This window comes from Hyperolius riggenbachi, chromosome 10, assembly GCF_040937935.1.
Source record: "Hyperolius riggenbachi isolate aHypRig1 chromosome 10, aHypRig1.pri, whole genome shotgun sequence".
In the NCBI taxonomy this organism is placed as follows: Eukaryota; Metazoa; Chordata; class Amphibia; order Anura; family Hyperoliidae; genus Hyperolius; species Hyperolius riggenbachi.
In genome coordinates, this window is record NC_090655.1 from 282,071,060 (window position 1) to 282,098,661 (window position 27,602).

The 27,602-nt window shown below is 43.4% G+C and overlaps 2 protein-coding genes across 2 annotated transcripts in view; one reads left to right on the forward strand and one right to left on the reverse strand.

The window, feature by feature from the left end:
* Positions 1 to 27,602, forward strand: part of LOC137537252 (uncharacterized) — a 1,269,057-nt gene that overhangs the window by 348,037 nt on the left and 893,418 nt on the right. The gene's annotated exons all lie outside the window — the stretch shown is intronic.
* Positions 222 to 26,896, reverse strand: LOC137535522 (zinc finger protein 84-like). The gene is made up of 3 exons (XM_068257362.1): positions 26,852 to 26,896; positions 17,021 to 17,509; positions 222 to 4,258 (listed from the first exon to the last, which is right to left on the reverse strand). Exons 2-3 carry the CDS (start codon positions 17,460 to 17,462, stop codon positions 2,820 to 2,822), a joined length of 1,881 nt encoding a protein of 626 aa, XP_068113463.1. The 5' UTR covers positions 17,463 to 17,509; positions 26,852 to 26,896; the 3' UTR covers positions 222 to 2,819.

Consider the following 27,602-nt stretch of genomic DNA (forward strand, 5'->3'; position numbering starts at 1 on the left):
CTCTCCACCCCAGAATTCCTGTATCTCCCCTCCAGCCCAAACACCTGTATCCAATCATCTCATAATTTACATGTGGGGTGCAGCACTGAGGCATTGGGGTGTCTATAGCAGTGACTGTAACACATATAACAATAACCTGTCCCCCTCTCCACCCCAGAATTCCTGTATCTCCCCTCCAGCCCAAACACCTGTATCCAATCATCTCATAATTTACATTTGGGGTACAGCATTGAGGCATTGGGGTGTCTATAGCAGTGACTGTAACACATATAACAATAACCTGTCCCCCTCTCCACCCCAGAATTCCTGTATCTCACCTCCAGCCCAAACACCTGTATCCAATCATCTCCTAATTTACATTTGGGGTGCAGCACTGAGGCATTGGGGTGTCTATAGCAGTGACTGTAACACATATAACAATAACCTGTCCCCCTCTCCACCCCAGAATTCCTGTATCTCACCTCCAGCCCAAACACCTGTATCCAATCATCTCCTAATTTACATTTGGGGTGCAGCACTGAGGCATTGGGGTGTCTATAGCAGTGATTGTAACACACATAACAATAACCTGTCCCCATCTCCACCCCAGAATTCCTGTATCTCACCTCCAGCCCAAACACCTGCATCCAATCATCTCCTAATTTATATTTGGGGTGCAGCACTGAGGCATTGGGGTGTCTATAGCAGTGACTGTAACACATAACAATAACCTGCCCCCCTCTCCACCCCAGAATTCCTGTATCTCACCTCCAGCCCAAACACCTGTATCCAATAATCTCCTCCTAATTTACATTTGGGGTGCAGCACTGAGGCATTGGGGTGTCTATAGCAGTGATTGTAACACACATAACAATAACCTGTCCCCCTCTCTCCCCCAGAATTCCTGTATCTCACCTCAACCCCAACACCTGTATGCAATCATCTCCTAATTTACATTTGGGGTGCAGCACTGAAGCATTGGGGTGTCTATAGCAGTGGCTGTAACACATATAACAGTAACCTGTCCCCCTCTCCACCCCAGAATTCCTGTATCTCACCTCCAGCCCAAACACCTGTATCCAATCATCTCCTAATTTACATTTGGGTTGCAGCACTGAGGCATTGGGGTGTCTATAGCAGTGACTGTAACACATATAACAATAACCTGTCCCCCTCTCCACCCCAGAATTCCTGTATCTCACCTCCAGCCCAAACACCTGTATCCAATCATCTCCTAATTTACATTTGGGATGCAGCACTGAGGCATTGGGGTGTGTATAGCAGTGACTGTAACACATATAACAATAACCTGTCCCCCTCTCCACCCCAGAATTCCTGTATCTCACCTCCAGCCCAAACACCTGCATCCAATCATCTCCTAACTTACATCTAGGGAGCAGCACTGAAGCATTGGACTGAGGCATTGGATTGTAACACATAAAAATAAACTGTACCCCTGTGCATTCAGCTCAAATCTCTTCATGTTTCCTGAATATAAAACAAAGGGAGGCCCGGTGCACACCAAAACCCGCTAGCAGATCCGCAAAATGCTAGCAGATTTTGAAATGCTTTCTCTTATTTTTCTGTAGCGTTTCAGCTAGCATTTTGCGGTTTTGTGTAGCGGTTTTTGAGTAGCAGAATTCATATATTGTTACAGAAGCTGTTACTGAACAGCTTCTGTAACAAAAAACGCCTGCAAAACCACTCTGAACTGGCGTGTTTCAGAGCGGTTTGCGTTTTTCCTATACTTAACATTGAGGCAGAAACGCCTCCGCAATCCAAAAAATGCCTCAACCCCGGAGTATGCGTTTCAGCAAACCACCTCCCGCTCTGGTGTGACCCACCCCATTGAAATACATTACCCTAGCATATCCGCAGCCGCAAGCAGCTATAAAAACGCCTGAAAGCCCACTCGGTGTGCACCAGCCCGGACAGAGAGACAGAAATCTCCTTTCCTCAGTTCAGTCTGGATGAATGGGAATTAATATCCCGACATCTGCAGCTCACAGCAGGTAAATAACAATGTTATATAGAACTTTCCTGGAGTCTCACATTCTTATTTTCACTTTACCTGGTTAAATCCTAACTCCTGAATTTTGCACAAAAGCCATATCAGTGTGCTATAAAGATGGTTCATTCAGCTCCCAACATAAACAAATAATCATCTTTACAGCACTATCTTGTTATCAGGTTTGATTGTTTAGCAAGATAAAGGTGTTTGGGCTTTTATTTAGGGCTGTGGAGTCGAAGTTGAGGAGTCGGAGCAATTTTGGGCACCCGGAGTCGGAGCAGTTTTGGGCACCCGGAGTCGGAGTCATTGATTTCATAAACTGAGGAGTCGGGAGTCGGTTGATTTTTGTACAAAATCCACAGCCCGGTTAAGTATTAGACTTAAGAGTTGGAGTTGAGGAGTTGGAGTCGGAGCTATTTTGGGTACCCGGAGTTGGAGTCGGAGTCGTGGTTTCATAAACTGAGGAGTCTGAGTCGGAGTTGGAGTCAGAAGATTTTTGTACCGACTCCACAGCCCTGCTTTTATTTACTCTTCAGGAGAGCAGCGGCTGCAGATCCTGCCTTATTTGCATAGATAAAGCACCTGGTTTATTAACACTTGCAATGGAAAAAATTAAAAGCAGACACAGGCAAGTTGAAACTACACTTAGTACTATATGCACCCATGTTTATGTCAGGTCACCTCAGTTAAGAAACTTTACTGCTTTGCACACCAATTCAATGAGTAACATGGAAAAGTCCTTAAGATTTTGTGTAAAAATGCTTCCATGAGCATCTAGCAAGAAAAAAAAGAAACAGATTAAAACTTATGGTGAAGACATTTCCCACACTCAACACGAATGTCTGACAAGCTGTGATTTCTGAATAAAACATTTCCCACACTCACCACATGAATAAGGCTTCTCACCAGTATGAGACATTTTGTGTGTGTCAAGATGTGATTTACGCCCAAAACATTTCCCACACTCAGCACACGAATAGGGCTTCTCACCAGTGTGAGATCTCTCATGTGTAAGGAGGTTTGATTTATGCCCAAAAAATTTTCCACACACACCACATGAAAAGGGCTTCTCACCAGTGTGAGATCTCTTATGTGACAAAAGCTCTGACTTCTGTGGAAAACATTTCCCACACTCAATACATGAAAAGGGCTTCTCACCAGTGTGAGATCTCCTGTGTAAGACAAGATGTGATTTATGGCTAAAACATTTCCCACACTCAGCACATGAAAATGGCTTCTCACCAGTGTGAGATCTCTCATGTGTGATTAGGTTTGTTTTATGTCCAAAACATTTTCCACATACAGAACATGAAAAGGGCTTCTCACCCGTATGAGATCTCCTATGGGAAAAAAGGTTTGCTTTCTGTGCAAAACATTTCCCACACTCAGTACAGGAGTAGGGCTTTTTACCAGTGTGACATCTTTCATGCTTGATAAGGTCTGATTTCTGCATAAAACATTTCCCACACTCAGAACATGAATGGGGTTTCTCTCCAGTGTGAGATCTGGCATGAATGGCAAGCTCTGATTTTTTAATATAACATTTCCCACACTCAGTACATGAATAGGGCTTCTCACCAGTGTGAGAGGTCATATGTCTGGCTAGATATGATTTGTGAACAAAACATTTCCCACACTCAGCACATGAATAGGGCTTCTCACCAGTGTGCGATCTCTCATGTGTGACAAGATCCGATTGCCGGACAAAACATTTCTCACAGTCAGCACATGAATAGGGCTTCTCACCAGTGTGAGATCTCTCATGTCTGACAAGACCTGATTTGTGAACAAAACATTTCCCACACTTGGCACATGAATAGGGCTTCTCACCAGTGTGAGATCCCTCATGACCGAGAAGATGTGCTTTCTGTACAAAACATTTCCCACACTCAGCACATGAATAGGGCTTCTCACCAGTGTGAGTTCTTTCATGTCTGATAAGATTTGATTTCTGAACAAAACATTTCCCACACTCAGCACATGAGTGGGGCTTCTCACCAGTGTGAGATCTTTTATGTACGACAAGATATGATTTTGAAACAAAACATTTCCCACATGTGGAACAGGAATAAGACCCTCCAGCAGGGGGAGAGCTGTGCTGGGTATGAGGCCCCTCAGGGTTAGACAGGTGAGGGGAGTCTGGTGGGATATTTGGGGTCACCACAATATCTGCAGGAGACTCTTGTCCAGTAACATCATCATCCGTTGTACAGTCTGTGGACATAGAGAGACGAGTCTCTGAGAGGTTCCTGATGTCGGGACTCCACCCTGCAAATAGAGAAACATCATCACTTCCTGTTAGAGAATTCTGAGGGGAGGAGCAATTATCATTAGAGATGGTCAGTGAGCTGCTGATAACTCCAAGTTGATGCAAAGTTGTGAATGGACCAAATACAGCAGCTCCATAACTTTGCATATAATTAGCATACAATTTGCACCATCTCAGAGTTATTTACATGTCACTGACCATCGCTAGTTATCAGCCTGACATAGAACTGCAGAGGGTTATGCTCATTACAGGCAGCCAATTACATGATAACTTTGCTTTGCATGCACATTTTATGTGGCTTGGAGTTCAGCCAATGAAATGCATTTTCTGACAAATGCGATTATCTGCATACAACTTGCATTACATTTGCATACAAGTCAGAGTTATTTGCATGTCACTGACCCTCCCTACAGCTAAAGCATTGGCCATACACGGAAAGTAGTAAATTGTAGAGCTTGATGAGACAATGAAAGCAATTTTTCAGGTGACCATACATCTAGTAATGTATGTGCAGATCGACTAAGAGACAGATCTCTCTCTCTGATGCAATCTGATCACTGAGGGATCTGTTGGCGGCCCATACACCACAGGCCAATTCCTGATCCATTTCAGCATAAAATAATGCATTAGATTTGTGAGGAGGGGATCTGTTGCATTTATTGGTCATCTCGATATTGCACGCCGATACCACCACACACTCAATGGGTCACACCGAACCGAGATATTCAAGCATGCTTGATTCATACATTTAACTAATTTCTGTACCAACCGGCAGGAACACAGCTTCATACTGACATAGATTTAATAAAATACATTTGAAGTGTGTGTTAAGAATCAAGCAGATAGATCCCTCTCTGATCAGATAAAGATCTGCTGGCCATATTACAGAAGAGGGAAACCGAGAGCCCAATATAGTGTAGTAAGTACTGCAAAAATGGATATATGTAAAGAGTACAATATATATACTCACAAGACAGGGTTACCTCCAGGCAACCACTGTATAGGCAGGTGAGGAGATTATCCTGTCCCCACTCAGGAATAAGAAGTCGCTCTCTGTAGACAGGAAAAAAGGGGTATCCTCCTCCACCAAGGGTGGATAATTCATATTATGTAGAAAGAACAGAGGCGCCAGGTGTTACCCGGACCTTTTACTGTTGTATGCTCCTATGTTATATTGCCTGAGGAAGCAGGTTTACACCTGTGAAACGCGTTGCGACCCCCTTGGAGTATGCCAATAAAATTTATTTAGATTTGAACTGACAGTTTATAGTGTCTGCTTACAGGAGGTAAGTCCACCGCTGCATCCAAAGCACTTTTAAACATTTTATTACCTGATTTTATCCTGCTGGCGCCTCTGTTCTTTCTACATAATATGCTGGCCATATTGACCAGTGTATGGCCACCTACTGTGACCAATCTGTGTACAGAAATGTACAGTGACTATTATCAGCTTATTACAGGCCGGTGACACTAAGTCACCCCCTACTGTAACCAGTCTGTGTACAGTAATGTACAGTGACTATTATCAGCTTATTTCAGGCCAGTAACACTAAATCACCCCTACTGTGCCCAATCTGAGAAGTAATAGAGGTGTGATGTGTGTAATGTGACTGCACAGTGTGCCTGTAATGAGCTATAAACACACTATGTACACAGAAAATGTGATGTGTGTAATGTGACTGCACAGTGTGCCTGTGATGAGGTATAAACACACTATGTACACAGGGAATGTGAGAAGTAATAGAGGTGTGATGTGTGTAATGTGACTGCACAGTGTGCCTGTAATGAGGTATAAACACACTATGTACACAGGGAATGTGAGAAGTAATAGGGGTGTGATGTGTGTAATGTGACTGCACAGTGTGCCTGTAATGAGGTATAAACACACTATGTACACAGGGAATGTGAGCAGTAATAGGGGTGTGATGTGTGTAATGTGGCCGCACAGTGTGCCTGTAATGAGGTATAAACACACTATGTACACAGGGAATGTGAGCAGTAATAGGGGTGTGATGTGTGTAATGTGACTGCACAGTGTACCTGTAATGAGGTATAAACACACTATGTGCACAGGGAATGTGAGAAGTAATAGGGGTGTGATGTGTGTAATGTGGCCAGACAGTGTGCCTGTAATGAGGTATAAACACACTATGTACACAGGGAATGTGAGGAGTAATAGGGGTGTGGTGTGTAATGTGACTGCACAGTGTGCCTGTAATGAGGTATAAACACATTATGTACACAGGGAATGTGAGAAGTAATAGGAGTGTGATGTGTAATGTGACTGCGCAGTGTGCCTGTAATGTGGTATAAACACACTATGTACACAGGGAATGTGAGGAGTAATAGGGGTGTGATGTGTGTAATGCGACTGCACAGTGTGCCTGTAATGAGGTATAAACACACTATGTACACAGGGAATGTGAGGAGTAATAGGGGTGTGATTTGTGTAATGTGACTGCACAGTGTGCCTGTAATGAGGTATAAACACACTATGTACACAGGGAATGTGAGAAGTAATAGGGGTGTGATGTATAGTGTGACTGCACAGTGTGCCTGTAATGAGGTATAAACACACTATGTACACAGGGAACGTGAGAAGTAATAGGGATGTGATGTGTGTAATGTGACTGCACAGTGTGCATGTAATGAGGTATAAACACACTATGTACACAGGGAATGTGAGAAGTAATAGAGGTGTGATGTGTGTAATGTGACTGCACAGTGTGCCTGTAATGAGGTATAAACACACTATGTACACAGGGAATGTGAGAAGTAATAGGGGTGTGATGTGTGTAATGTGACTGCACAGTGTGCCTGTAATGAGGTATAAACACACTATGTACACAGGGAATGTGAGCAGTAATAGGGGTGTGATGTGTGTAATGTGGCCGCACAGTGTGCCTGTAATGAGGTATAAACACACTATGTACACAGGGAATGTGAGCAGTAATAGGGGTGTGATGTGTGTAATGTGACTGCACAGTGTACCTGTAATGAGGTATAAACACACTATGTGCACAGGGAATGTGAGAAGTAATAGGGGTGTGATGTGTGTAATGTGGCCAGACAGTGTGCCTGTAATGAGGTATAAACACACTATGTGCACAGGGAATGTGAGGAGTAATAGGGGTGTGGTGTGTAATGTGACTGCACAGTGTGCCTGTAATGAGGTATAAACACATTATGTACACAGGGAATGTGAGAAGTAATAGGAGTGTGATGTGTAATGTGACTGCGCAGTGTGCCTGTAATGTGGTATAAACACACTATGTACACAGGGAATGTGAGGAGTAATAGGGGTGTGATGTGTGTAATGCGACTGCACAGTGTGCCTGTAATGAGGTATAAACACACTATGTACACAGGGAATGTGAGGAGTAATAGGGGTGTGATTTGTGTAATGTGACTGCACAGTGTGCCTGTAATGAGGTATAAACACACTATGTACACAGGGAATGTGAGAAGTAATAGGGGTGTGATGTATAGTGTGACTGCACAGTGTGCCTGTAATGAGGTATAAACACACTATGTACACAGGGAACGTGAGAAGTAATAGGGATGTGATGTGTGTAATGTGACTGCACAGTGTGCATGTAATGAGGTATAAACACACTATGTACACAGGGAATGTGAGAAGTAATAGAGGTGTGATGTGTGTAATGTGACTGCACAGTGTGCCTGTAATGAGGTATAAACACACTATGTACACAGGGAATGTGAGAAGTAATAGGGGTGTGATGTGTGTAATGTGACTGCACAGTGTGCCTGTAATGAGGTATAAACACACTATGTACACAGGGAATGTGAGCAGTAATAGGGGTGTGATGTGTGTAATGTGGCCGCACAGTGTGCCTGTAATGAGGTATAAACACACTATGTACACAGGGAATGTGAGCAGTAATAGGGGTGTGATGTGTGTAATGTGACTGCACAGTGTACCTGTAATGAGGTATAAACACACTATGTGCACAGGGAATGTGAGAAGTAATAGGGGTGTGATGTGTGTAATGTGGCCAGACAGTGTGCCTGTAATGAGGTATAAACACACTATGTACACAGGGAATGTGAGGAGTAATAGGGGTGTGGTGTGTAATGTGACTGCACAGTGTGCCTGTAATGAGGTATAAACACATTATGTACACAGGGAATGTGAGAAGTAATAGGAGTGTGATGTGTAATGTGACTGCGCAGTGTGCCTGTAATGTGGTATAAACACACTATGTACACAGGGGAATGTGAGAAGTAATAGGGGTGTGATGTGTGTAATGTGACTGCACAGTGTGCCTGTAATGAGGTATAAACACACTATGTACACAGGGAATGTGAGAAGCAATAGGGGTGTGATGTGTGTAATGTGACTGCATGGTGTGCCTGTAATGTGGTATAAACACACTATGTACACAGGGAATGTGAGGAGTAATAGGGGTGTGATGTGTGTAATGCGGCTTCACAGTGTGTATGTAATGAGGTATAAACACACTGTGTACACAGGGAATGTGAGAAGTAATAGGGGTGTGATTTGTGTAATGTGACTGCACAGTGTGCCTGTAATGAGGTATAAACACACTATGTACACAGGGAATGTGAGAAGTAATAGGGGTGTGATGTATAGTGTGACTGCACAGTGTGCCTGTAATGAGGTATAAACACACTATGTACACAGGGAATGTGAGAAGTAATAGGGGTGTGATGTGTGTAATGTGACTGCACAGTGTGCCTGTAATGAGGTATAAACACACTATGTACACAGGGAATGTGAGAAGTAATAGGGGTGTGATGTGTAATGTGACTGCACAGTGTGCCTGTAATGAGGTATAAACACACTATGTACACAGGGAATGTGAGAAGTAATAGGGGTATGATCTGTAATGTGACTGCACTGTGTGCCTGTAATGAGGTATAAACACACTATGTACACAGGGAATGTGAGAGGTAATAGCGATGTGATGTGTGTAATGTGACTGCACAGTGTGCCTGTAATGAGGTATAAACACACTATGTACACAGGGAATGTGAGCAGTAATAGGGGTGTGATGTGTGCAATGTGACTGTACGGTGTGCCTGTAATGAGGTATAAACACACTATGTGCACAGGGGATGTGAGAAGTAATAGGGGTGTGATGTGTGTTATGTGGCCGCACAGTGTGCCTGTAATGAAGTATAAACACACTATGTACACAGGGAATGTGAGACGTAATAGGGGTGTGATGTGTGTAATGTGACTGCACAGTGTGCCTGTAATGAGGTATAAACACACTATGTACACAGGGAATGTGAGCAGTAATAGGGGTGTGATGTGTGCAATGTGACTGCACAGTGTGCCTGTAATGAGGTATAAACACACTATGCACACAGGGAATGTGAGAAGTAATAGGAGTGTGATGTGTGTAATGTGACTGCACAGTGTGCCTGTAATGGGGTATAAACACACTATATACACAGGGAATGTGAGGAGTAATAGGGGTGTGATGTGTAATGTGACTGCGCAGTGTGCCTGTAATGAGGTATAAACACACTATGTACACAGGGAATGTGAGAAGTAATAGGGGTGTGATGTGTAATGTGAATGCACAGAGTGCCTGTAATGAGGTATAAACACACTATGTACACAGGGAATGTGATGTGTGTAATGTGACTGCACAGTGTGCCTGTCACCCTACTGTGACCAATCTGTGTACAGTAGTGTACAGTGACCATTATCAGATTATTACAGGCCAGTAACACGAAGTCACCCCTACTGTGACCAATCTGTGTACAGTAATGTACAGTGACCATTATCAGCTTATTTCAGGCCAGTAACACTAAATCACCCCTACTGTGACCAATCCATGTACAGTAATGTACAGTGACCATTATCAGCTTATTACAGGCTGGTAACACTAAGTCACCCCTACTGTGACCAATCTGTGTGCAGTAATGTACAATGACCATTATCAGCTTATTACAGGCCGGTAACACGAAGTCACCCCTACTGTGACCAATCGTAGTGTACAGTGACCATTATCAGATTATTACAGGCCAGTAACACTAAGTCACCCCCTACTGTGACCAATCTGTGTACAGTAATGTACAATGACCATTATCAGCTTATTACAGGCCGGTAACACGAAGTCACCCCTACTGTGACCAATCGTAGTGTACAGTGACCATTATCAGATTATTACAGGCCAGTAACACGAAGTCACCCCTACTGTGACCAATCTGTGTACAGTAATGTACAGTGACCATTACCAGCTTATTACAGGCCAGTAACACTAAATCACCCCTACTGTGCCCAATCTGAGAAGTAATAGAGGTGTGATGTGTGTAATGTGACTGCACAGTGTGCCTGTAATGAGCTATAAACACACTATGTACACAGAAAATGTGATGTGTGTAATGTGACTGCACAGTGTGCCTGTGATGAGGTATAAACACACTATGTACACAGGGAATGTGAGAAGTAATAGGGGTGTGATGTGTAATGTGAATGCACAGAGTGCCTGTAATGAGGTATAAACACACTATGTACACAGGGAATGTGAGAAATAATAGGGGTGTGATGTGTAATGTGACTGCACAGTGTGCCTGTAATGAGGTATAAACACACTATGTACACAGGGAATGTGAGAAGTAATAGGGGTGTGATGTGTGTAATGTGACTGCACAGTGTGCCTGTAATGAGGTATAAACACACTATGTACACAGGGAATGTGAGCAGTAATAGGGGTGTGATGTGTGTAATGTGGCCGCACAGTGTGCCTGTAATGAGGTATAAACACACTATGTACACAGGGAATGTGAGCAGTAATAGGGGTGTGATATGTGTAATGTGACTGCACAGTGTACCTGTAATGAGGTATAAACACACTATGTGCACAGGGAATGTGAGAAGTAATAGGGGTGTGATGTGTGTAATGTGGCCAGACAGTGTGCCTGTAATGAGGTATAAACACACTATGTACACAGGGAATGTGAGGAGTAATAGGGGTGTGGTGTGTAATGTGACTGCACAGTGTGCCTGTAATGAGGTATAAACACATTATGTACACAGGGAATGTGAGAAGTAATAGGAGTGTGATGTGTAATGTGACTGCGCAGTGTGCCTGTAATGTGGTATAAACACACTATGTACACAGGGAATGTGAGGAGTAATAGGGGTGTGATGTGTGTAATGCGGCTGCACAGTGTGTATGTAATGAGGTATAAACACACTGTGTACACAGGGAATGTGAGAAGTAATAGGGGTGTGATTTGTGTAATGTGACTGCACAGTGTGCCTGTAATGAGGTATAAACACACTATGTACACAGGGAATGTGAGAAGTAATAGGGGTGTGATGTATAGTGTGACTGCACAGTGTGCCTGTAATGAGGTATAAACACACTATGTACACAGGGAATGTGAGAAGTAATAGGGGTGTGATGTGTGTAATGTGACTGCACAGTGTGCCTGTAATGAGGTATAAACACACTATGTACACAGGGAATGTGAGAAGTAATAGGGGTGTGATGTGTAATGTGACTGCACAGTGTGCCTGTAATGAGGTATAAACACACTATGTACACAGGGAATGTGAGAAGTAATAGGGGTATGATCTGTAATGTGACTGCACTGTGTGCCTGTAATGAGGTATAAACACACTATGTACACAGGGAATGTGAGAGGTAATAGCGATGTGATGTGTGTAATGTGACTGCACAGTGTGCCTGTAATGAGGTATAAACACACTATGTACACAGGGAATGTGAGCAGTAATAGGGGTGTGATGTGTGCAATGTGACTGTACGGTGTGCCTGTAATGAGGTATAAACACACTATGTGCACAGGGGATGTGAGAAGTAATAGGGGTGTGATGTGTGTTATGTGGCCGCACAGTGTGCCTGTAATGAAGTATAAACACACTATGTACACAGGGAATGTGAGACGTAATAGGGGTGTGATGTGTGTAATGTGACTGCACAGTGTGCCTGTAATGAGGTATAAACACACTATGCACACAGGGAATGTGAGAAGTAATAGGAGTGTGATGTGTGTAATGTGACTGCACAGTGTGCCTGTAATGGGGTATAAACACACTATATACACAGGGAATGTGAGGAGTAATAGGGGTGTGATGTGTAATGTGACTGCGCAGTGTGCCTGTAATGAGGTATAAACACACTATGTACACAGGGAATGTGAGAAGTAATAGGGGTGTGATGTGTAATGTGAATGCACAGAGTGCCTGTAATGAGGTATAAACACACTATGTACACAGGGAATGTGATGTGTGTAATGTGACTGCACAGTGTGCCTGTCACCCTACTGTGACCAATCTGTGTACAGTAGTGTACAGTGACCATTATCAGATTATTACAGGCCAGTAACACGAAGTCACCCCTACTGTGACCAATCTGTGTACAGTAATGTACAGTGACCATTATCAGCTTATTTCAGGCCAGTAACACTAAATCACCCCTACTGTGACCAATCCATGTACAGTAATGTACAGTGACCATTATCAGCTTATTACAGGCTGGTAACACTAAGTCACCCCTACTGTGACCAATCTGTGTGCAGTAATGTACAATGACCATTATCAGCTTATTACAGGCCGGTAACACGAAGTCACCCCTACTGTGACCAATCGTAGTGTACAGTGACCATTATCAGATTATTACAGGCCAGTAACACTAAGTCACCCCCTACTGTGACCAATCTGTGTACAGTAATGTACAATGACCATTATCAGCTTATTACAGGCCGGTAACACGAAGTCACCCCTACTGTGACCAATCGTAGTGTACAGTGACCATTATCAGATTATTACAGGCCAGTAACACGAAGTCACCCCTACTGTGACCAATCTGTGTACAGTAATGTACAGTGACCATTACCAGCTTATTACAGGCCAGTAACACTAAATCACCCCTACTGTGCCCAATCTGAGAAGTAATAGAGGTGTGATGTGTGTAATGTGACTGCACAGTGTGCCTGTAATGAGCTATAAACACACTATGTACACAGAAAATGTGATGTGTGTAATGTGACTGCACAGTGTGCCTGTGATGAGGTATAAACACACTATGTACACAGGGAATGTGAGAAGTAATAGAGGTGTGATGTGTGTAATGTGACTGCACAGTGTGCCTGTAATGAGCTATAAACACACTATGTACACAGAAAATGTGATGTGTGTAATGTGACTGCACAGTGTGCCTGTGATGAGGTATAAACACACTATGTACACAGGGAATGTGAGAAGTAATAGGGGTGTGATGTGTAATGTGAATGCACAGAGTGCCTGTAATGAGGTATAAACACACTATGTACACAGGGAATGTGAGAAATAATAGGGGTGTGATGTGTAATGTGACTGCACAGTGTGCCTGTAATGAGGTATAAACACACTATGTACACAGGGAATGTGAGAAGTAATAGGGGTGTGATGTGTGTAATGTGACTGCACAGTGTGCCTGTAATGAGGTATAAACACACTATGTACACAGGGAATGTGAGCAGTAATAGGGGTGTGATGTGTGTAATGTGGCCACACAGTGTGCCTGTAATGAGGTATAAACACACTATGTACACAGGGAATGTGAGCAGTAATAGGGGTGTGATGTGTGTAATGTGACTGCACAGTGTACCTGTAATGAGGTATAAACACACTATGTGCACAGGGAATGTGAGAAGTAATAGGGGTGTGATGTGTGTAATGTGGCCAGACAGTGTGCCTGTAATGAGGTATAAACACACTATGTACACAGGGAATGTGAGGAGTAATAGGGGTGTGGTGTGTAATGTGACTGCACAGTGTGCCTGTAATGAGGTATAAACACATTATGTACACAGGGAATGTGAGAAGTAATAGGAGTGTGATGTGTAATGTGACTGCGCAGTGTGCCTGTAATGTGGTATAAACACACTATGTACACAGGGAATGTGAGGAGTAATAGGGGTGTGATGTGTGTAATGCGGCTGCACAGTGTGTATGTAATGAGGTATAAACACACTGTGTACACAGGGAATGTGAGAAGTAATAGGGGTGTGATTTGTGTAATGTGACTGCACAGTGTGCCTGTAATGAGGTATAAACACACTGTGTACACAGGGAATGTGAGAAGTAATAGGGGTGTGATTTGTGTAATGTGACTGCACAGTGTGCCTGTAATAAGGTATAAACACACTATGTACACAGGGAATGTGAGAAGTAATAGGGGTGTGATGTGTGTAATGTGACTGCACAGTGTGCCTGTAATGAGGTATAAACACACTATGTACACAGGGAATGTGAGAAGTAATAGGGGTGTGATGTGTAATGTGACTGCACAGTGTGCCTGTAATGAGGTATAAACACACTATGTACACAGGGAATGTGAGAAGTAATAGGGGTATGATCTGTAATGTGACTGCACTGTGTGCCTGTAATGAGGTATAAACACACTATGTACACAGGGAATGTGAGAGGTAATAGCGATGTGATGTGTGTAATGTGACTGCACAGTGTGCCTGTAATGAGGTATAAACACACTATGTACACAGGGAATGTGAGCAGTAATAGGGGTGTGATGTGTGCAATGTGACTGTACGGTGTGCCTGTAATGAGGTATAAACACACTATGTGCACAGGGGATGTGAGAAGTAATAGGGGTGTGATGTGTGTTATGTGGCCGCACAGTGTGCCTGTAATGAAGTATAAACACACTATGTACACAGGGAATGTGAGACGTAATAGGGGTGTGATGTGTGTAATGTGACTGCACAGTGTGCCTGTAATGAGGTATAAACACACTATGTACACAGGGAATGTGAGCAGTAATAGGGGTGTGATGTGTGCAATGTGACTGCACAGTTTGCCTGTAATGAGGTATAAACACACTATGCACACAGGGAATGTGAGAAGTAATAGGAGTGTGATGTGTGTAATGTGACTGCACAGTGTGCCTGTAATGGGGTATAAACACACTATATACACAGGGAATGTGAGGAGTAATAGGGGTGTGATGTGTAATGTGACTGCGCAGTGTGCCTGTAATGAGGTATAAACACACTATGTACACAGGGAATGTGAGAAGTAATAGGGGTGTGATGTGTAATGTGAATGCACAGAGTGCCTGTAATGAGGTATAAACACACTATGTACACAGGGAATGTGAGAAATAATAGGGGTGTGATGTGTGTAATGTGACTGCACAGTGTACCTGTAATGAGGTATAAACACACTATGTACACAGGGAATGTGAGAAGTAATAGGGTTGTGATGTGTAATGTGACTGCACAGTGTTCCTGTAATGAGGTATAAATACAAATTAGTGAAGGACTCTCAGAGTTGGAAAGTCCTTGTTATGATCATGCCTGCAGCATGTGCTGCTGGCTGCAGTTTTACTGAAGACAAGCAGTTTTTGATGTCATTGCATGCATTTGCTTGCATGTTTAGGTTTGCACTTAAACTAGTTGCTGATTCCATCTGCAGTGGCTCTGCAGTGCTGGCCAGTTCAGGATTGAATAATTACCATTCACCTGTGTGGGAATCTGCATGTCTGCTCCCATTGGATGACCTCAGTATAAAGATCTGCTTCCTGCAGGGCTCCTTGGGCTATCATAGCTTCAGCGTAAGCCTGTCTTGCTGCTGCTTTGGCCCCAGATCGTGTTGTTCTAAAGATACTTTGCTGGTCTTGCATCATATATTGGTTCATCGCCAATATATATGCATACCAGCACGTTTGTTATTTTCCTTGTATTCGTGTTACGTTGATACATCAGTGTCGCTGATATATACGTACACGAACTGTTTATATCCTGTGTTCAGTTAGTCAGCCTTCCAGCACGTTTTGGTAGATTGCGCGTATCGTGATCACCCGTGTTTAGCTAGTTATCCTGTTCCTGTTACCGTGTGTGGATTGCGCTCATCTCCGCGTGGAGGTAGCGAATCCTTCTGAGTCCTGTTCCCTGTATTGCTCTAGTTCCTAGTCAGTGTTCCTGCTTATGTCATATATCGGTTCATTGCCGATATATACATATGTTAGTCAGACGTTTATAGTTTCATTGATAGCTGTAATTGGAATACGCTAGGAAAACATACTTATTGTATATTTGTCTGTGTTACATTCATCTATCTTGATCCTGCTATTTCCTGACTATCCTGTCCTGTCTTTGTGAGGCACGCCATCGCTGCAAACGCATTGGCTGCCTCATTCCAGTCTGTCTTGTTGTGGACGCTTGCTGTCACTAAGTAGTGGCTAGTTAAGCAAGCGTTCATTCTGTCTACCTGTCCTGATCTCCTCAGTTCTGGTTTATGCGCTCAGCGCTAATTTGCGCCGAGACGTTATCGTGAAAGTGTTGTTTGTGGCTGTCGGATCTGCACCGGCTCTGTGCACCACAATCTCCTATTGGAGTCAGTCCTCTCCTCCACTAAACTGGGGATATCCTGATTCCTTGTGCTAGTGTGTGTACCTCCTTCACGTCAGCTCATGTGTTGCATGCTGACTGTGGAGAATACACCACCAAGCCTGACAGTCCTCACCTGATCAGCATTGTATTTCTGCTGCAATACTGATATTTCTCAGTCATCTGTCACCTCCCCCTCTCCACAAACAGAACGTAATCCAAAGCCATCCAGGTGTCTGTGCAGTTATTGTTAGCAACATGTCACCAAATACAATGAAGAATAATAGATTTAGATGACAAATATGTAACATGAGTACTTAGGAGCATAACCCGGATCAGGCCAGTCTGTGAGCAGTGACACAGTCATAGTAACTAAAGATATTCAATATTTAATGTTTATAACTCACCTGTTCTGCCCTCTTTATGTGCGTCCCCTTCTATAGTTGTCCTCATCTGGTCACCCTCCTCTGCAGACAGATGATTAGTCTCCACATATGTATCTTCTTCTTCTTTAATCACTCGTATTATTAAACCCTCCTCCATAGACTGCTGGTCACTCCTCATATACGTCTCTTCTTCTTCTTCTTTACTTGTCCCCATCATGTCCCCCTCCTCCATAGACTGCTGATCACTCCTCACATACGTCTCTTCTTCTTCCTCTTTAATTGTCCTAATTATGTAACCCTCCTCTATAGCCTGCTGCTCACTCCTCACATACATTCCTTCTTCTTCTTCTTCTTGCTTAATTGTCCTCATCATGTCACCCTCCTCCATAGACTGCTGATCACTCCTCACATACGTCTCTTCTTCTTCCTCTTTAATTGTCCTCATCATGTCACCCTCCTCCATAGACTGCTGATCACTCCTCTTTTGTTCTTTGAGCTCAGATCTCAGTTCTGAAAAGTATAACAAATTATAGCAGTAAGATATTAGCAGTAATAAACAGAGCACAGAAAATAACATAATTTGCTAGGGGTGATAATATCCCATAAGCTGTGGTCTCCTGCACATTCAGTACCACAGTCCTCTCTCCCAGTGTGCGTTGCTCATCATCTGGTGCTTCTCTCCTCCTCTCCATGCATTTTATTCCTTTGAAGGTTGCTGTAAGGACATTTGAATACCACCTAGCCAGCAGCCCCATTTATTAGGCCCCTGGAAATGAGAAGACCAGACAGAAGATGTGTATAGAGACAGCAATTGTGTACAGTGTCGTGTATTTGAGTCATTGTCAAACAGGAACCTGCCTGAAACAACATGAATAGACAGTGCTGTATGGTGTGTATTGAGACAGCTGATAATGCAGGTCTGATATGTGCATACATGTAAAGTGAGGCTACCAAGGTAGAGATTAAATTACATAACTGGAGGTATATTTATGCCTATAAATGGTCAGCTGTGAAATCCAGTAAGCGTAATCTTCTGGAGGTGCTACACAGGAAGGGTGTTACCCTGATCTAATCAGTATTGCGTCCTCCCGCACCAGGAATCAGACCTTGTACCAGGGTAAAGTTCTATTTCTGTTTTATTACCTTTTACTTTTATAAGCAAATGTCTTGCTGTGTGTCTTTGTCATTTTACTATTGTTTTTGTAAATATTATTTTGTATATATTCTTTCTGCAATTGTTCCACTTTGGGGAGTGTCACGGACTGTTTCGCTGCCACAGACGGCGACCTTGAACCGCCCGTGAAAAAATGTGATCGCAATCGATTTTCTGCACCGATTGCAATTAACAATGGAATTTGTAGGAGCTGCCTGGCAGCTCAGCCTGAGGTCTCTCCCTCTCACAGCAGCTGAAAAGCAACCTAAGTGTAGGATGCCTGTGAGTTGTTAATTAGTCAGGGATCATTTGGTAGTACATCAATGGTTGCTTCCTAGCAAATCCCACTAAGATGATAATTACCACACCAAAAGGTTGCTTTCATCCAAAGGAAGCTAGCTCCACAGGGGTCCATGGAAGAGCTCCTATCACCTAGCCACGGTGGCACCGCTGGCGAGCAGATTCAAAAGCATGTGTCTTATGATTTTTGGGCTGTTATGAAGGTGCCGTGCATAGCACAGTTATGAAATTGCAATAGTTTTACTTGTGGGAATTGGACCGGTATGCAAATATCAAATGCATGACACTAACCTGCCCGGTTATTGAGGTATTCACCTTCTCGGTGACAAGATCTGATACAGCCTTCATGAAATATGTCATATGAATCGGTATTTTCTGAGGAATATGAATCTGTGACTGTTATGTGTGTGCAGAAAGCGTAAGCCAAGATATGAAAACTGTCATATTTGGTGGGCACTAGAAACCCACCCAGGAGGTTAACCGCACCCTGTCCAGCCCCTGGGCTGAACCTGAGACTCCACCCCAAATTGTGGTTTATTCAAAAGTGTTTGCCAGGGCCTCCTCCTTCATTCCTCCAATTCCATCTTCATGTGAGGCTGCTGCTGCCTTGAGGACGGGCTGCGGTCATCTTTTGACAGGGAGTAGTAAATCTTTATTTAATAAGTTAGTGTTCTGCAGAGTAAAGCAGAGTCTCCTATGGCTTGTTTCATTGGTCCTCTGCTTCAACTCACTCTGATGGCCATATGCTTGACTTCATATCCACTCATCTCTGTTCTGGTCACTGATTTTACTAATGCTCCGTTCCCTCTCTCTGACCATAACTTACTAAACTTCTCTGTCTCCTCCTCTTTTCCTACTACGCTGGAACAAGCACACTCACATACTCACAGAAACTATCACAACCTTGTTCAGCACTTTTAACTCCCTTCTCCGTCCCCCTCCCCCTCCTCCTCATAATTTATACTTATCAGCTGAAGAATTTGCAACATACTTCACTGATAAAATTCACAAAAAAACAAGTAGTTTTCCCATGCAGCCCTCAAATCCCACCTCCACACCTCTCATTGACTGCTCTCTTATCTGCCTTCTCTCCACTCTCTGAACTTTCTGCATCCTCTATAATCTCCAAATCCCATCTAACCACCTATTCTCTGAATCCTATTCCCTCCCATTTCATTCCGCAGCTATCCTCATCCTTCATGCCTGTATGCCTGTACTGACTATGCTGTTTAAAGCGGTTTAAAACTCTGACAAAATATTCAACAAAAATGTGTTTTCCTACTTTTTATAACCCATACAATTATCATATTTGCTTTTGTGCACAAGTATTATAATTCATTTATAAATTATAACTTCCCAAAGTTCAGTTTATTTACTTTGAAAGCTGCTGGTACATTTTATTCATAACTGTTGTAATTCTGTTTTAAATGCAGCCAGCAGTGATTTCTGACCTGTGTTTCACTATAGCACTCATTAGCATAAGTTTCTGCACAGCCAGAGAATGTTTACTTAATTGTATCAAGTAAAGAATGTATACAGAAGATAAGCTAATCACCAGTTCGGATGCACAGCCCCTGCAGGAGAAAAAGTCAGTCCTGTGATGTAACCCTTTAAATGCTGTTTTACTAGAAAAAAAAAAAACACTGTTAGTATATTATATGCTGTAAATAATATTTTAGAGCAAAGAAGAAATACTGGGTTATATTCCACTTTAGGCTGGTTTCACAGTGGGATGTTAAAGTCCCACGTTACAGCAGCCAGTAACGCAGCCTAACTCACAGCACTGTAAAATCAATTGTGCTGTTCACAGTGCACACGTTGAGTTACATTGTAACGCTGCACGTTTAAACAAAGTGCTGCATGCTGTACGTTATACTGGGCTAAGCAGTGTTAGACTGTTTGCACATGCTCAGTAATGTTGGAGGAGGAGGTCTCCCCTGCTCCTCCAGCCACATGGCTAATTTATATTCACTGCACTGCAGAGACTCGTGGTAGGACTGTAGTGTTGTCCGGATCATGAACGAATCGTTCATTTCATCCGGATCTTTTTTGTGAGTCGAATCATCCGGATCATCACAATGAAAGATTCGGTTCACAGTGGATGTCTGTCTGGAAGAAACAGGAACATACAGAATGTACAGTGCAGGGAAAGTCCTGTCCTGCTAGTCATTTCACCCCCAGTCTGCTTCCCTAGTAAAATGATTCAAATGATTCGGTTCAAAGATCCGGATCTTTTCAATGATCCGATTCAAATGATCCGAATCCTTAAAAAGATCCGGACTTCCTTCCACTAACCTGGAGCGGCTGCTTTGAGAGCTGCATAACGCGGCTCAATCTGACGTCTAACTTCAACACCACCATGCGTTGCGTTTGGGACACGTTATGCGACCATAATGTCCCCTAAAACGCAACGTCTTGGTGGGAAAGTAGCCTAAACCCTTTCCCTCCCCACTGGCATATTTCCGACCCCACTTAAAAAAGCTGTGGTGACCCCACTACTTAAAGGACAACTGTAGTGAGAAGAATATGGAGGCTGCCATATTTATTTCCTTTTTCGTCATAAAACCATTTATTACATTTTAAATCAGCAGAAACAGTCAAAATATGTTCATCATCATGAAATATTACAAAGAAACAGATACGTGAATTAGAAAAAGTAGGTAAATATAAAGGCCTTAAAGAGACACTGAAGTGTCCTAAAAATCAGCTTTTTATTTCAAAAACCTGTGTAACATTATTGCCCTAACTAAAACGCTGCATCCCCGCGGCTGAAATCTAACTAAATCCTCCCTACCTCTCCCCCCGCAAAATCCACGACTTTCTTGGTCGTAGATTTTTCTGCTGGAGGAGGCAGAGCTTTCAGCCGCAGCTCTGCCCTCCTTACACGTTAATTAGCGCATGTCTCCGCCTCTTCTCCGCCCCTCTCAGTGAAGGAAGACTGAGAGGGGTGGGGAGAGGCGGTGATCTGTGCTGATAGACGCGTGTGAGGCAGAGCTGCAGCCAAAAGCTCTGCCTCTCACGGAAGCGCTCCCAGCAGTGTGCCCAGGGGAGTTTGGGGGGATTTAGTTAGTGTCCAGCTACGGGGAAGCAGCGTTTTAGTTAGGGCAGTGATGTTACAGAGGTTTTTGTAATAAAAAGATGATTTTTATGAGACGTCAGAGTCTCTTTAAAATTAATCACTTCAAGCCCTCTACCTTACATTAACTCAACCCAAAGGGTAGTCAGAAAAAGGACATGCCTGATTGCCTAGACGGATGGATCCAGTGGGCCAGAACGGACCCCCTTGTCAATAAACGGGCTTATAGAAAACAACTGTGCATATAAAATTATAGGAAATCATTGCAAGTAATAAGAAATAACGTGGCATTGGTCATATACATAAACCACAGCAAATAAAAACAAACAAAAAAATCAAACAGTCAAACAACCTTTACAAACAATAAAAGTAAAACAACCTGTGGTCTCAGAGGCACAAACAATATAAGAGCGGAGATGTCATAGGTAGTTACTAGTAATAATATTTATTTCCTTTTAAACAATACCAGTTGCCTGGCAGCCCTGCTTATCTATTTGGCTGCAGTAGTGTCTAAATAACACCAGAAAGAAGCATGTTGTTAATCTTGTCAGAAACACCTGATCTGCTGCATGCTTGTTCAGGGTCTAATGCTGGGCATACATGGTAGGATTCTTCCTTATCAATCGATCCACTGATGGCTCGATTGATAATATCCGACAGGTCCAATGACCCGCCGGATAGATTCCCCGCTCGATCCTCGCGGGCGGACAATAGTGGAGAATCGAGCGGAAGATAAGGAGCGCCCGCGGGGACGAGCTGGAATCCATACGGCGGCTAATCATGTCGCCGGGTCGACTCATCTATGCTCAGCATTAGACTAATAGTATTAGAGGAAAAGTATCAGCAGGACAGCCAGGCAACTGGTATTGTTTAAAAGGAAATAAATAAGGCAGCCTCCATGTCCCTCTCGTTATTGTTGTACTTAAAAAAAAAAACATGTATAGATCCTACTGCACTCGCCAACTACCACCTGGTGTCACTTCTTCCATTCGCACCAAAATTACTTGAACGCCATATACATGCTGATCTAAGCCATTATTTATCTGCTATCTCCCTGCTTGATCCGTTCCAGTCTGGCTTTTGCTTTAACCACTCCGCAGAAACGGCTTTTACTAAAGTGGCCAATAATCGTCTTACAGCTAAATCCAAAGGGCATTAATACATCTTCATCCGTCTTGATCTGTCATCAGCACTGTTGATCACACCTTAGTCCTAAAGATACTTTCATCTGTAGGCATAAAGGGTCTCACTCTGTCCTGGATATCTTCCTATCTCTCTGGAAGGTCTTTCACAGTCTCTTACTTAGGTCAGATATCTTCTGCACATCCTTTGTCTATGGGGTACCACAAGGCTCTGTCCTTGGCCCCCTCCTCTTTTTACATCTACATGCAGGGTCTTGGCAACTTAACCTCCCTGGCGGTATGATTATTACCGGATTTTAGGGTCCTTTTAAAAGTTTTTAGACCCTACAATAGGAGAAAAAAATCATGCCGGCAGAGTCTCTGCAGCAGCTCCTGCTTTCACTCACCTCCCTGGGCTCAAGTGCTGCAATTTTACCTTCGTCCTCCAGGTGGTGCTGAAACTCTCTGGTGAGATCGATGACAGCGATCTCACCAGGGTGATTCAGAGCCTCAGAGGACAGGAAGGAGAATGGCTAACGACGTTTGGATCCCCCGGGCGGTGAGTAAAAGCTCCCACTGCGCACTACTCTGCATAGAGCTCCTGTCGGCTAGCCCGACCTCAGCTTGGGATTACCGCCAGGAAGGTTAATCAACTCATTTGGGTTTCAATAGCACTTATCTGCAGACGATACACAACTGTACCTCTCGGCCCCAGACCTCAACTCCTTCCTCACACGTGTTCCTGACTGCTTGTCTGCTACATCTTCTTTCATGACCTCTTGCTTCTTAAAACTTAATATTAGTAAAACAGAACTACAGTAATTATTTTTCCAGAGTCTCTGTCCACCTCTCTGCCTGAAATAACAATAAATGTTAATAACAACCCTATAACTTCAGTTCCCAAAGCACAGTGCTTAGGGGTAATATTTGCCTCTTCTCTCTTTTTTTATTCCTCACCTTCACTCCCTAACCAGCTCCTGTCATCTCCAACTCAAAAACATATTTCACAATTGACCTTTTTTCACTCAAGATACAACTAAAATGTTAATACTTAGTTTCTCAAACCTGTCCTCGTGACTCCCCAATGGTGCATGGTTTGCAGGCAACCTCACCTATGCAGAGGTGGGGTAATTAGTGTCTCATCTACATGGAATCAACCTAGCTGAGACACTAATTACATCACCTGTGCATAGGTGAGGTTGCCTGCAAAACATGCACCATTGGGGAGCCACAAGAACAGGTTTGATAAACACTGAGTTAATACATGCTCTTATAATATCTCATCTGGACTACTGTAACATACTACTTTGTGGACTACCTTCTAACAGACTGGCCCCGTTCCAATCTGTACTGAACTCGGCTGCTCGTCTCATTCATCTCTCTTCTCGCTCTTCCTCTGCTGCTCCTCTCTGTCAGACTCTTTATTTCCAGGATCCAGTTCAAACTCCTAAACCTCACCTACAAAGCTCTCCACAATCTCTCCCCCTGTAATCCGATAAAAATCTGAACATTTGTATAGCGCTTTCCTCCTGTTGGACTCAGAGCACTCAAGAGCTTCAGCCACTGAGTCAAGCTCAAGAGGCCACCCTGCAGTGCCTTGGACTCCATACTGAATAGGTCCTGCCCCTAGCCAGGAACCCTGAACTCCCATGTCAAAGGCAGAGCCCTTATCCAGTACACTAGCCAGCCACTACTATACAGATGTACAGCCACTGTAAATCTCCTCGCTAGTTTCCAGATACCAACCCAATCGCAATCTCAGATCTGCAAATGACATTCTTTTGTCCTCTAGAATTACCTCCTCGCATTCACGTATACAAGATTTTACACGCGCTTCACCCCTCCTCTGGATGCCCTTCCACAGCACATCCATCATTCTCCAGCCTCTGATATCTTTAAACACTCTCTCAAAACTCACTTTTTCCGACATGCTTATGCTCTACCTTAGGCCATTCTCTCTTTGTTCTAAGGCCAAGTTGGACTCCGACAGCACACTGCCTCTAGCTATGTTTATTGTAGAGATGGGCTGAATCACAAGTTTCCTTGAATCCAAAAAGATTCTCAAATCTTTTGAGTCGCTCGAATCTCTCGAATCCTGTACATAAGAATTGTGTGATTTGTGTAGGAATAGTAGTTAGACTTAGAATAATATCTTCTAAGTCTAACTACTATTCTTACATGACTCACACAATAGTTATGTACAGGATTCGAGAGATTCAAGATTCAAAAGATTCGAAAATCTTTTTGGATTCGGATTCAAGGAAGTTTGGGATTTATCCCATCACTAGTTTTAGCCATTTATTTCGGAAGGTACTCTTTACAGTAAGAGTAATTAAAATGTGAAATGTATTGCCACAGAAAGCAATTCTGAGAGTGGAAAATTCTATATCTTTGTTTAAGGGGGTTTAGATGCTTTCCTTGCATTGAATGACACCCATGGCTATAATTACTAGGTGCCGTATTTTTCGGACCATAAGTCACTCTGGACCTTAAGATGCACCTAGGTTTAGAGGACAAACATCAGGGGAAAGAAAAATACTAAACCAGGTGCATCCGAGGTACAGGGGCATCCACGGAGCAGCTAATTATAGCGCTAAAAGATTTGGGCGCGGGTATCTTTTCAATGTTAAATATCGGTTTTGTAATTTTTCGTTCAACCCCCGTGAAAAAATGCTTGTTGAGAAAAATAAAAATATGCCAAACAACAGAAAAATAAGGCTGAGAGACAAGCTAGGACATGCAAGGTACAAGATCACTGGAGGTAGTGAAGGGTCTTAGATACCAAATCATACAAGTCCAAGTCAGTCTGTGAGGAAGTTGGCCGATGATGAGGGTGATCTAGTTGGATGCACTAAGAAGGGAGGACAATCCCAGAGGCTTACAATCTAAAGGGAGGGGGTAGGGACACACTAGGTAGGGGCTGCAGAACAGGTGCTCAGCAGAGCGAGTTAGGTCAAGGATGTGGGAGGGGGGTAGGCGATCTTGAAGAAGTGCATTCTGATGGCTTGCTTGAAGGTGTTGAAGGAGAGGGCGAGCCTGATGGGCAGTGGAAGGGAGTTCCAGAGAGTTGGAGCAGCTCTAGAGAAGTCCTAAAGTCAACCATGGGAGTGAGAAATAAAAGTTCAGAGATGTAGGGCAGGTCTTGTGTACAAATTTATAGGCAAGGCAAAGATTCTTGAAATGGATCCTGAGGTGAATAAAGAAGTGGAGGGCTTTACCGAGGGGGGTCATGGAGGTGGAGCGATAGGAAGAAGGGATGGGTCTGGATGCTGCATTCATGACGGATTGTGGGGGGGGGGGGGGGTGCAATGCAGTTCAGGGGGTCACCTGACAGACGGAAGTTGCAGGACGAGGAGTTTGGCAGTATCTGCAGTCAGGAAGAGGTGGATCCTGGAGAGGTTTCCAAGGTGAAAGTTGTAGGATTGGGTAATGTTTTCGATGTGGGGTGCAAAGGGGAGGGCAGCGTCCAGGGTGGCACCCGGGTAGCGGGTCGAGGAGGTACAGTGAATGGTCATGTTGTCGTCGACGATGAAGTAAATATTCAGGAGTGGTGCTGCTGTGTGGGGCAGATAAGGAGTCAGTGCAGGGATTTACAGAGGGGGGGGGGATGTGGAGCAGTGGGAAGAATGGATGTGTCTGGCAGCTGCATTCATAACTGACTGAAGGGGGCAACGTGGTTCAAGGGGACACCTGACAAAAGGGAGTTGTGATAGTCAAGGCGGGAGATGATGAGGGCATGGATGAGAAGCTTGTTAGTGTCACGGATAAGGAATGAACAGATCTTGGAGATATTGCAGAGGAGGAAATTTCAGGCTCTGATGACAATGTGGATGTGAGGGATGAAGGAAGTGGCAGAGTCCAGGGTGGAGACAACGGGCCTGGGACGTAGGGTGAATTGTGTTATCGATTGTGTTATACCCCTATGGGGTATGCTCCCCATACTTATAGTTGTACTAATCCTCCCACTGCTCCCTATGCCTATGTTTGTACTAATCCCCCCACTGCTCCCCATGCCTATGTTTGTACTAATCCCCCCACTGCTCTCTATGCCTATGTTTGTACTAATCCTCCCACTGCTCCCCATACTTATAGTTGTACTAATCCCCCCACTGCTCCCCATGCCTATGTTTGTACTACTTTTCCATTACAACAGGCATACATCATAATTTAGCTAGTATAAATAACAATAACCTCAGGATTACCTCTTCCAAGAATGCCTCGCCTTCACTTCCTGCAATTTATCTTCCTGCTGTTACGTCAATTCCTTTCTTTGGCATAATTACTTCCGGTTTGTGTGTTCGCCATCTTGTGGTGAATAAGCTAACTGCACTGCAGCCTCTGTGAATTCACCAGCATTCAGCCATCTAATATTATTGTTGGTATTATTTTCTGCTGCTGCACAACAGCCTCATCTACAGATACATTATATAATAACAGTTGTAATAATAATAATAATGATTTTTATTATTAGTCCCCAGACTGGAGATGTAGAGCTGCCATATGCCGTTTTCTATCTCTTAGGTAGTAAGATTGCTATGGTAGGATTAGATTGTTAGCTCCTCTGAGGACAGTCAGTGACAAGACTATGTACTCTGTAAATTGCTGCAGGAGATGCAAGTACAATATACATAAATTATTATTAATAATAATAATAATAATTATTATTATTATAAAATAAGGTAAGACATTGGAATAAGTCTATAGTAAGATTACATTGAGAGCTCTTGCGAGGACAGTCAGTGACTATGTACTCTGTAAAGTGCTGCAGAAGAGGTCAGTGCTATATACATAACAATAACATGGTAGGACATTAGACTATGACTATGGTAGGATTAGACTGTGAGCTCCTCTGAGGACAGTCAGTGACATGACAATGTACTGTGTAACATGCTGCAGAAGATGTCAGTGCTATATAAATATATAATAATAATATGGTAGGACATTAGACTATGA

What these genes read in the sequence shown, in the direction of transcription:
- LOC137535522 (XM_068257362.1), bottom strand. Translation starts at nt 17,462, where the DNA reads ATGGAGGAGGGTGACATGATGAGGACAATTAAAGAGGAAGAAGAAGAG. An exon ending in ACATAAAGAGGGCAGAACAG is followed by an intron (nt 4,259 to 17,020) that starts GTGAGTTATAAA and finishes CTCTATTTGCAG; the next exon opens with GGTGGAGTCCCGACATCAGG.